This window comes from Haemorhous mexicanus, chromosome 13, assembly GCF_027477595.1.
Source record: "Haemorhous mexicanus isolate bHaeMex1 chromosome 13, bHaeMex1.pri, whole genome shotgun sequence".
NCBI lineage: Eukaryota > Metazoa > Chordata > Aves > Passeriformes > Fringillidae > Haemorhous > Haemorhous mexicanus.
Window position 1 is genome coordinate 14599678 of NC_082353.1, and position 11774 is coordinate 14611451.

At 54.0% G+C, this 11774-nt stretch overlaps 1 protein-coding gene across 1 annotated transcript; it reads left to right on the plus strand.

Moving 5' to 3' along the window:
- Window positions 1-40: 40 nt before the first annotated feature.
- Window positions 41-10801, plus strand: KIF7 (kinesin family member 7). Its single transcript, XM_059858529.1, has 18 exons — window positions 41-341; window positions 1477-1677; window positions 2303-2714; window positions 3279-3810; window positions 4115-4252; window positions 4398-4622; window positions 5028-5230; window positions 5526-5632; window positions 5937-6092; window positions 6393-6595; window positions 6699-6896; window positions 7098-7223; window positions 7699-7875; window positions 8149-8364; window positions 8563-8769; window positions 9235-9433; window positions 9525-9674; window positions 9877-10801. The coding sequence occupies exons 1-18, from the start codon at window positions 41-43 to the stop codon at window positions 10269-10271; spliced, it is 4146 nt and encodes a 1381-aa protein (XP_059714512.1). The 3' UTR covers window positions 10272-10801.
- Window positions 10802-11774: the final 973 nt, after the last annotated feature.

Consider the following 11774-nt stretch of genomic DNA (forward strand, 5'->3'; position numbering starts at 1 on the left):
GAGGAGCCGCTGACGCCATCGCGGCGCGCCCGGCGCGGCCATGGCGGCGGAGGCGGCGGTGGTGCGGGTGGCGGTGCGGGTGCGGCCGCTGCTGCCCCGGGAGGCGCTGCGGGGACACCGACCCTGCCTGCGGAGCGATGCCGCCACCGGCGAGGTGGCGCTGGGCCGCCGCCGGTTCCGCTTCGCCGCCGTGCTGCCCGAGGCGGCGGGGCAGGCGGCCGTGTACCGGGCCTGCGTCCAGCCGCTGCTGCGCGCCTTCTTCCGCGGCTTCAACGCCACCGTCTTCGCCTACGGACAAACCGGCTCCGGCAAGACCTACACCATCGGGGAGGCCAGCGTCGGTGAGTCTCGCCGGGACTGCCGGCTCCGTGCCCGCCAGCATCCCTGCTCCACTAGCATCCCTGTCCCACCAGCATCCCTGCTTCTCCAGCATCCCTGCTCCACTAGCATCCCTGTCCCACCAGCATCCTTGCTCCACCAGCATCCCTGCTCCACTAGCATCCCTGTCCCACCAGCATCCCTGCTTCTCCAGCATCCCTGTTCCACCAGTATCCCTACTCTGCCAGCATCCTTGCTTTACCCAAGTGCATCATCATCATCTCCATCACTGTCAGTTTCACTCCCAAACAACACTTCCACCCTGCCAGCTCCTCCAGCTCAAGCCAACCTCCCCCCACCATCGCACCCCCAGCAGCCTTTCCTTTCCCCACCTTGAGATCACAGTGTCTAGGTGTCTAGGTTTCTCCTCTTTCACTGCAGGGCAAGTGTCAGGACCTGGTCCTCCACCAGCTCTGAAGGTGGTGGTGGTAGTCCTAGGTCCTGAAATAAACCTGAAGGAGAAGGAGGTTTGCAAGTGTTAGTCCTATTCATTTCTTTATATGGAGGAAATGAGGAAGGAGACAACTTTTTCATTCTGGCTTAATGGCATTGTGATTTCTTACAGAGGATGTGCTATAAACATTTCAGTCATCTTTAGTTAATTGCATCATTTGTAAACACTGAATTGTTTCATACTTTTAATGTACATCTGTTTTCAGTCTCCCAGTTCAGGCTATCATTGCACCAAATTTGGGAATTGCCATTTTACATGGCTGTTGGAGACAAAAGGAAAAACATTTAAAAAAAAGCTTCTCGCATTTGGGAAAAGTTGTGGAGTCATGCTGGCTTCAAAGGACAGCACACTGCAGCTGCAGGCATGGTGTTTGATACTCACTAAAATGCTGAGGTGCTTTTTCCTTCTTGAGGAAGGACTGGAAACAAGCAGCTTTGCTGGAATCCAGCACAGCAGTGGGATAGGATTTGCCCAGGGGTCTTGTGGGATGTTAAACCCAACCTGCCAGGGCTGAGCTGTGGGAGAGTTGTGAGGCTGCTCCTTTCCAGCTCATGTGTGTTGCAGGAAGGCTTCTGACCTCAGCTCTGTCCCCAGCCAGCGTGGGCTCCCTGGATGCTCCATGAGTGTGTGCCTCTCTTTGCCAGCTTCCATCAATGAGGATGAGCAGGGCATCATCCCACGAGCCATGGCTGAGACCTTCAGGCTCATCGATGAGAATGACCTGATTGACTACACGGTCCGAGTGTCCTACCTGGAAGTGTACAAGGAGGAGTTTCGGGACCTGCTGCAGGTGGATACAGCCAGCAAAGACATTCAGATCCGGGAGGATGACAAGGGGAACGTTGGTATGTGTGGCTGTGCATAAGCTCCTTTTCTCCCCATGTTGTAGGCAGAGCTGGGTTATTTGTCCATGAAGGCAGAGTCAGGTCTTCCCCCTCCATCCCTTTGTCTCCTGCAGCAGTTTGCTGTGCTTAATCTTGAAAGCTGGTCTGGGCAAGGCCCAGTACAGGCAGGGTGACAGCACCAGGCTGTGCAGAGGAGCTGCATCCTCGGGCAGCCCATCCCTCCCAGCTCTGGGATTCACATTCTCTGAACCTGAGAGAAGCAGTGAGAGAAGCAGAGAAAGGAATGATCAAAACAATTCTTATCTCATTGGCTGCTCCTGTGTTGTGCCTAAGTAGAATGCAATATGGAGATTGTTTACCCAGAGTGATGGTGTTTTGTTTCCTTGGGCTATCAAGGCCAAGCACGTGTGCAAACTGTCGGTCAGCAGACAGTCACAAGACTCTGGGCAGTTGAGTTGAGTGCTGGTGCAGTTTCAATTTAGTTGTAGTGTAATATAGAATAATACAGTATAATAAAGTAATTAATTAGCTTTCTGATATCAGTGGAGTCAGATGCATCATTCTTCTCTTCAGTGGGGGTCACCTGCTATTACAGCACCCAGCCACAGCTGCCTTTGCTTTGCAGTGCTCTGCGGGGTGAAGGAGTCAGAAGTGGAAGGGCTGGACGAGGTGCTGAGCCTGCTGGAGATGGGGAACACAGCCAAGCACACGGGAGCCACCCACATCAACAGGCAGTCGAGCCGCTCGCACACCATCTTCACGGTGACCATGGAGCAGCGGCGCGGGGCTGGCCGGCTGCCCCTGCACCGCCAGCCCCCCGCCGTGCCCGCCGCCGGACAGGTCCTGGTCTCCAAGTTCCATTTCGTGGACCTGGCAGGCTCAGAGCGAATTGTGAAGACGGGAAACACGGGGGAGAGGCTGAAGGAGAGTATCCAGATCAACTGTGGCCTCCTGGCCTTGGGCAACGTCATCAGTGCCTTGGGAGATCCTCGGAGAAAGACCACCCACATCCCGTACAGGGACTCCAAAATCACCAGGTACCACTGGGAGCAGGACCCCCCATGTCTCACGGGCTCAGCTTACAGGTCTGCCCTGTCTGCAGGTTCTCATGTAGGGAATCTCGAGGAGCAATGAGGCCAGGATAGGAATGCAGGCCTAGCTTGTTGCAGTGCTGGAGACAGTGAGGCTTGCATGAGTTATGCTGCTAAAACTGAGATGAGGTGTTGCTGTGGGTTATCCTGCCCTTCCTGCCTGTCAGGGAATAAAAAATACTCCCAGTAGACTTGTTTAGTGGTCCACAGTTAGTTCTTAGCTTGAGCAGGTGGCCTTTGCAATCTCCAGCAGGACCCCTGGCAGCACATACCTACCAGTGATCACAGAGTCAGGGAGCTCCCAACCTCAGGAGTTGTTTGGATGGAGACTTGCATGGTGCAAGCTGTTAATCCTCTGCTTAATGATTCCGTTCACCTCACTGATGCCAACCCAGCTACAGAGCAAGGACATAATTTTCCTTGGGCTTAACCTCTGAAAAGGGTTGAAAACCTTCTGTTTCCTGTGTTATTTTGTATTTCTGCTATTTTAATCCCTGTGCTCATCCTTAGGATCCTGAAAGACTCCCTGGGGGGGAACGCCCAGACGGTGATGATCGCCTGTGTCAGCCCCTCATCCTCTGACTTCGACGAGAGCCTCAACACGCTGAATTACGCCAGCCGGGCTCAGAACATCCAGAACAAGGCGGTGGTGAACTGCCGCAAGGAGACGGAGCACATCGAGGAGCTGCACCTGCAGATCAAGAACCTGCAGAAGGCGCTGGAGCAGCGGCAGCGCTCCGAGACGCGCACCATCCACCGCTCGGGCAGCGCCAAGCGCGGCGCGCCCGACGCCACGGCCCGGCTGCTGGCCGAGTGCGCCCATTACCGCACCTGCACCGACGCCGCGCACCGGCTGCTCACCGAGCTCCAGGAGGACAGCAACCTGACCCTGGAGCAGATCCTGCGTGTCAAGGAGTGGCTGTGCGCCGTGGAGAGCCAGAGGAGCGAGCTGACCTCGGCCGGGCTGGACAGCGGCATTGAGAGCACTTCCATGGAAGAGCAGGGGCAGGAGGCACAAGGGTCAAAAGTGGCAAAAGTCCAGGTAATAGTGGGGTGTTACAGCTCTGAGGTGGGGTTCATCTCGTGGCCGCAGCAGCCCCGGCACAGCACGATGGAAGGGTCAGGAGAGGGAGGGGAGGAGAAGTAACCTGTCCAGGAGGCCCTAGGGAGGCAGAAGGACATGGTCCTCAGAGCAGGCAGGGAAAAACTAGGACTAGGACTCTCAGCTGCAGCTGAGAGATTTATTACATAGGAATAATCTGGGTCTGCAGAGCTGTTGTGTCCTTGCAGAGATAGGAAGGGAAGGACAAATGCTGATGCTGTCTCTCTTTTATTTTGGGCAGCAGGTGAACACTGAGAAGAAGTGTGAGTCCATCAAAGATGAGCAGGTGGCCAAGCTACAGAGGCAAGTGGAACGCCTGGAGGAGGAGAACCGTGATTTCCTGGCTGCCCTGGAGGATGCTATGGAACAGTATAAGCTGCAGGTATTTCTGGGCTCTGATCTCTTTGTAGGGACCTGCCCCACTCCTCTCCTTCCTGCCCAGGGGTGCTCAGCCCAGCTTTTACGTTCCTCTGCAGTGGGTCTCAGATCAACATGTACGTAACCACATTTTTCTCATTGCTTCCTAGAGTGACAAACTGCAGGAGCAGCAGGATAAGATCTCAGAGCTGCACGTGCGCTTGGAGATGGCAATGCCAAACCTGTGTGTGCCAGGACTGCTGGAAAATCTTCACCTGGTCACTGCCAGCCAGAGACCCCACACAGCCCCACTGGATGCTGCCCCGTCCCACCGCCTTGGTGGGGTTCCCTCGGGGCTGCTTCCTGAGCAGAGTGGAAGAGCTCTTTGCAAGAAGGTGAGGGCATAAGGCTGTGCCACTGAAGAACTGCTGCCTCTTCACCTGGCTGCTCTCCACTGTAGGAGAGCTTTTGCCCTGCTGTTCAGTGTGATCCTTGTCAGAAGTGTAGTCCAGAGGACTGTACTCGGTGTTCAAATCCAGAGTTTTACAACTCTGGCAAAAACAGCCCAGCTTCAAAACTGAGGCTTTTGCTTTCATGTTGTGGGTGAGTCTCAGAATTGTTCAGTGTTTGAGCAGTAGAAGCACAGGCCGCTCGGTCTGGCAATGCATCAGTTCTCCTGAAAATTACACCCAATCCATTTTGTTGCTTTTATGTGTAGCAGTGATGCTCAGCTGGGAGCCGCTTTTTCTAACACTGGCTCTCACACAGCTTGTTTCCTCTCTTTCCAATTCTGTGCCCAGAAGCTCAGCAGCAGCAGCTCCTTGCAGAAAGAGGAACTGGCAGGCTGGCACCCGAACCACACACAGCACCCAAGTGGTGATCCTGAGGTCAGAGAGGTGGTGCTGAGGAGGGAACTCATCCAGGACTCAGAGAAGCCATCAGAGCTGTCCTCAGGAGAGGAGATGGAGGAATGGGAGCAGAAACAGTCCCTGTCCCAGTGCCGGTGAGTTGGGGCTGTCCCAGCCAGCTGTCCCTTTGCCATGTCCCTGGCCCTGGCTGTGACCTGGCTGTCCCTCCTCTGCATCTCAGCTCTTGTGTCTGATGTGGGGCAAATGCTGCCTGTGGCGTCAGTGGTCCTGCTGGTACACCTTCCTGCTCCCTGGGGAACTCATTACCATCATTCCTGACCACAGCTATTGTTTCCATCTCCTTCTGGAGCCTGTGGCTCATGAGGGTCTTTACTGGGAACAGCTTTAGCAGTGCCCAGACCAAACTGATTAATTTTCTTCTCCTTCTAGGAATGGGATCCAAAATTTGAGCAAGAAAGAGATTTTCAGGTTGGATGAGGAGCCAAGTGGAGACAATACCCACTCAATTCAGAAGGAGCAGCTGGCATTGTCAAAAGGCAAGTAGCAACCCTAGGTTGTTGGACAATCTTCCATGGGCTGGTGGTGCTTCACTGGGAGATCTTGGTGTCCCACCTGGATGTGCCCAGAGGACAAAAATGGAGTAAAAATGGAACCCAGCTGCTTTTGTTAGGGAGAAACTTGAACTCTTAGGGTCTGGCAAGGGTGTATGTTATGGTAGAAGATTCAGGTGACTCTGGGCAATGCTCTGCCAGACACTGGCTACAGATCCAGTATCAGCTTGTTCTTCTGTCACCCATCTGCTAAGATAGGACTTTCCTGACACGGGAATCTCTGTTCCAGAGGTCTGTGGGAAGCGGGAGTCACTGCTTGGTTCCCGGGAACGCCTGCCAGGGAAGGGCTCTGAGTGGAGGCTGGTGCAAGCACAGCAGAAGATTCGAGAGCTGGCGATCAACATCCGCATGAAGGAGGAGCTGATCACAGAGCTCATTAAGACAGGTGCAGACTACTGGCAGGAATATGCACCCATTTCCCATGAAACCTCCTCCTAGTTATGGTGCTTAGTCTCTTCCATCCTCATCTTCTCTCCCTGTGTTACTTGTGCTCAGTCTCTTCTCCTAAAAGCAGCAGGGCCTTGTTTCTCCATCCCTCCAGCTGACAGAAGCCCTTCTCACTGGTTTGTTCCTTCCCTGGAGTGGCTGAGGGAAAGGGAACCCTCAGTCTCTGTAGCCAAAAAATACTTGGGAAGAGGGAGGAAGGGTCAGGATCCTGGCTGTGAGAGAGGGGGCTGTGTTGCAGGCAAGGATGCCCAGGCTCTGAACAAGCAGTACAGCCAGAAGATCAGTGAGCTGGAGCAGGAAGCAGAGCAGGTGCGGGCAGAGCTGAGTGACAGCCAGAAGCAGCTCCAGGAGCTGGAGGGCAAAGAGCCGTGGGACCCTGGGGAGAAGCGCAAGCTGCAGGAGTACCACACACGCCTGGCGGCCGTGCGGAGCAAGGCACAGGTGAGGGGGAAAGGCTCTGCCCACCCCAGCGCTGGGCAGGGCAGAGCTGGGGGCATCTCTGCAAAGAGAGGAGATGCCAAGGGTGGTTTTCACCCCCTGGCAGGTTCTGTGCAAGAAGAAGCAGGCGACGGAGCGGCTGGTGTCGCTGTCAGCACAGAGCGAGAAGCGCGTGCAGGAGCTGGAGAGGAACATCCAGCTGATGCGGCGGCAGCAGGGGCAGCTGCAGCGGCGGCTGCGCGAGGAGAGCGAGCAGAAACGGCGGCTGGAGACAGAGGTGAACAAGGGACAGCACCGAGTCAAGGTAGGAAAGGGCAGGAGCAGCTGTGCTGCTGTGGGGGTTGTGAGGATGACAGTGGGTGGGCTCTGATGTGGTCTGGGATTGTCTTGGAGAGCATGGAGACAGCTCTATCCAAAGAGCTAGAGGAGAACATAACCTGTTCCTCAACCCCTGGGCAAACACATCCCACTCCCTCCGTGCTCACAGCTGCTCTTTCACATGCAGGAACTGGAGCTGAAGCACGAGCAGCACCAGAAAATCCTGCGCATCAAAACAGAGGAAATTGCGGCTTTCCAGAGGAAGCGGCGGAGTGGCAGCAATGGTTCTGTGATCAGCCTGGAGCAGCAGCAGGTACAGACAGTAAGCCTGCCTCTGCTTCCCTGTTCAGAGGGGCTGCTTGGCAGACTGCAGGCTGATGGGAGAGATCTGAAAACAGGGACCTGAGCTCGTCCTGCCCTTGAGAAGGACAGTCTATAATGTCATTCGTATCTAGTAGCAGAGGACTTCAGATCTTTTCTTACCCCAGAAACAGGATCTCATCTAAATCCTAGCATTGGTAAAGAAGTTTTGAAGTTTTGTCTGTTAGCAGAAGGGTGGTGAGAGATGTCCCCTCCAAGAACTCCTTGACAGCTGGGAATTTAGTTAAGCTCTGCCTTTTGGAGGAGCTGGAAGAATAAAACCAGTGAAGTCTGGGCTGTGGGGGTTAGCAGAGATGGAATAAGGACCCTTGTTCAGATCTCAACCCCGCTCCTCTTTAGTCCAGCAGTCCTGGGCACTGCTGCTGCTGTCTGCACACACACATGCCTTTTGCTTCTCCCTCCATCAGAAAATTGAGGAACAGAAGAAGTGGCTGGACATGGAGATGGATAAAGTTCTTGAGCAGCGTCAGGCCCTGGATGAGCTGGAAGATGAGCTGAGGAAACGGGAAGCTATTGTGGCCAAAAAGGAAGCCCTGCTGCAGGAGAAGAATGGCCTGGAGAGCAAAAGGCTGCGCTCCAGCCAGGTAAGACAAGAGTGTGACATCTCAACCCTTTGCTTGATTTCCAGCAGAGGTGGAGGCTGGAAGACCTGGGTGTCATCCTGGGTCTGGCTGCAGGCCAGGATGAGGGGGTGTTGGGAAGCAGATAGGAAATCTTGTTTCTAAAAGAGTCGGAGCTTGTTGGTTTGGTAGCTCTTGGTCTGCCTGGGGACTCACTTGACCTAGAGAGGGAGTAGAACGGGGCTGAGGGCCTGGCTTGCCTTGGGAGCAGATCCCCTTGAGCATGCTCTGCTGCAGGCCCTGACAGATGACATAGTGCGCGTGTCCAGCCGCCTGGAGCACCTGGAGAAGGAGCTGAGTGAGAAGAATGGGCAGCTGCGCCACGGCAGTGCCCAGGACCAGCAGCAGATCCGCCAGGAGATCAACAGCCTGCGCCAGGAGAAGGACCAGCTGCTCAAACAGAGACTGGAGCTCGACAACAAGCTGCGTCAGGGCACGCTGCTGTCCCCAGAGGTACCTCTGCTGGGGCTGGGGAGCAGGAGGCTGTAGGAGAGAAGTAAAGGCTGAGCATGAGGTCATTGGCAGATTCTGCCCCACATGCCAGCACGTCCCAGCTTCTCACCAGCACTGTTGACATGACAAGCAAGGCTAGGGCAGGGTGAGACAGAGCAAACCCTTTGCTCCCTGGTAACTACAGCTCTGCTCTGGCAGGAAGAACGGATCTTGTTCCAGCTGGATGAGGCAATTGAGGCTCTGGATGCAGCCATTGAGTACAAGAATGAGTCCATCACGTGCAGGCAGCGAGTCCTGCGGGCCTCAGCCAGCCTGCTGTCGCAGTGTGAGATGAACCTCATGGCCAAGCTCAGCTACCTCTCCTCCTCCGAGACACGAGCTCTGCTCTGCAAGTACTTTGACAAGGTGGGAGACAACTGCCTTCTGTGCTGGTGGGAGCTGTATTTCACTTACTGGCTGTTAGTGATTGCATTATTAGCTAGCCAGAACACATAATAAACAAAACACAGCTTGAATGCACTTGTTAAAAGAAATGATGACCTGACCACACTCCTGTTTTCCTCAGTTTCAAGCTTTCTCTTTGCATCATATTGTAGTTTTGTCCTGTAAAAAAGGGCCACAAAGCCACAGCACCATGACACCTAGCTGAGAGAGGGGCTTAACTAGTCATAGGATGCATGGATCCCTGCAGTGGCTCTGCCACATCAGTGCAGCCACACCTTGCTCTTCCCTCCACAAGGCAGCTCTGACATCCCAGCACTACTAGCCTTTGTAGGCTGTACCAAAAAACTAACCTGACTGGGGCTGGGGCAGGAAATCTTCCCAGGCGTGAAGGAGCTGAACTGTTCCCTGCTCTTGGGCCCTGGCCAGGTGGTGACACTGCGAGAGGACCAGCACAGGCAGCACATTGCCTTCTCAGAGCTGGAGATGCAGCTGGAGGAGCAGCAGCAGCTGGTGTACTGGCTGGAGGCAGCTGTGGAGCGCCAGCGCCTGGAGATGGACCGCCAGCTCACCCTGCAGCAGAAGGAGCACGAGCAGAACATGCAGTTACTGCTGCAGCAGAGCCGTGGTAACCCCCAGCTCTCCAGATGGGCAGCAGTGCTACTGCTTTTGTCTTTCACAGGGCTCCCAAGCTGAAATAGCTTTGTTTTTGCTTGTAGAGCACATGGATGAGGGGCTGGCCAGCAGCAAGCTGCAGTATGAGGCGAGGATTCAAGTGCTGGAAAAGGAGCTGAGCCGTTACATGTGGGCAAACCAGGAGCTGAACCAGAGACTGAGTAACATGAACCTCCATCCTGGACAGACCAAAGGTGAGAGGAAACCCAGGCTAGGGCTTTGCTGTTCCTGCCAAGTTAAAAGGGAGGTTCAGTTCCCACGCCTGGCAGTGAGAGCTTGGAGCAGTCCAGAGCAGGGCATGTGTAGGTCCTTCAGCAACTGCTGTACAGGCACTAATTTTGATGAGAAAAGTAGAGATCCTGATACTCTACTCACTGTACCCCTAATTTTTCCCAGCAGGGATGGAGAGAAGCATTCATGGAGCTGGGGACAGAGCTGCCCCTGAGCTTGGCACCTGTGAGGAATTCAGCCTCAGGGAGCAGCCCGTGCCTCCAGCTGCCGCTGAAGAGAGCCCTCGGGCCAGAGATGAGAGCAGGGACCTGGTGCACGCCCCTTTGCCCTCGACGTGGAGGCGTTCCTCGCTGCCCAGCGACAGCCCCGGCGACCCCCGGCAGAGGGACACAGAGCACTCACTGCTGAGAGCGGGGCAGCCCCTCGAGCTGCTCCCTCCACGGAGCCTGGCTGCTGCTGCTGCTCCCAAAGCCCGCCGGGAGCTGCGCAGAGCCAGCCTCAACGTCAGCCCAGTGCCTTATCACCCAGCCATGATAGACGTGAGGAAAAACCCACTCTAGAGCCAGGCTTAACGTGAGCCTAGTGCCTTATCACCCAGCCATGACAGAAAACCAGCTCTACAGCCAGGCTTACTGCTCACCTGGCACAGGGCAGGGAGCAGCAAGTATTGCTGAGCTGAGCTTGAGAGCCCTCCTGCCCCACAAGCCAGCCTGGCTGCAACCCTGTTACATTTCAGAGGCCTGGGGAAGAGAAAGATGTGACTTCTGGTCATGAGTATGTAAGGTGTGGAAGCACCAGCCTACATTCTGCATGTTGCTGCCAGTCGAGACAGCTCTGACAGGAAGCTTTTCCTCTGCTCCCTCAGCAGCTTAAACACTGTGAAGCAGGAGACACTTTGCTTCCAAGCCTCTATTAACACTAAAAACTTGTTTACAATGTGGAATTCTCAGCTGAAGAGCTTGCTCAGCCCTGGCAGCCTTGGAGGGAAATGCTCTGCAGGCCTGCAGAATTTGTACATAGATTTTTGTAGTAACTTTGGGTTTTTTACATTTCTACTCTAACTTTTGTAATAAAGCAGAGTTTTATGAAATGGTGACTTGTCAGAAGGACCATTTACTCTGGGTATGTAGGAAATGAGTTGTATTTAAATCTCACTGCATGGGAAGTCAGCTGCTGTCACACTTTTGGCCTAATGTTTAAATACCTGTTTCAAGTAGTCCCAGACACATCTAGTAGGCCTCCTACATTAAATTGCCACAGGAAGAACATCTCCAGCCAGCAGCAGAATTGTCTAAAATGTCCATGATAAAAGGAACTCTGGTTCTGCTTTTCTCTTGCAGTCTCTGAGCTGTTTAAGCAGGGTTTTCATATTCTTGAGAGAACTTCCAGTCTATATTTAAGAGAGACTAAATACAATCCTGCAGTTTAACACTGACAGCTCAGGAAAGGGGACTAAGTTTAACTCTGGCAGAGCAAGAAATGAAAGCCCAGATATCTGCTTTAAGAAGGGCAAGGGGTTGGGGCAAGGGGCTGCTTGACCACTTGATCCTAAAAAACAAGCCACTTGATCCTAAAACACAGCCTGAAATGAGAGCAGCTACCACAACCAGTACTTTAGGAGTAACACACCAAGTTAAAAGCCAGTATTTGATATAAGAACCACCTTCTGATCTCCTACATCCTTGACCTTGCCTGTAGTGGTGTGACAGTGAGAGGGGAATATTACTGAGGGCTCTATATGTGGCTGAGCTACACAAGATTAAGTTCAGACACTTTATTTCCTGCTGTTGAAAACAAAGACCTTCAGCAGGAAAAATAACAATCCAACCTCCTTGGAAGTAGCAGATTTGGAGCTCCAAGCTCGTGTCACTCCACATCCTTGAAGGAGGTGCAGCTTTCCTGCAACAAAGAGTGCATCCAGGAAACAAACTCCACTCAATCCCATGTAGCCCCTCACAGCCTTAAAGCCACCTAACATACCTCTGGTTTCCCATGCCTTGTTTTAGGATGACCTTACACCATCTCCATAGCTCTCCACTTCCTGTGCAGTCAGTAGACACAGT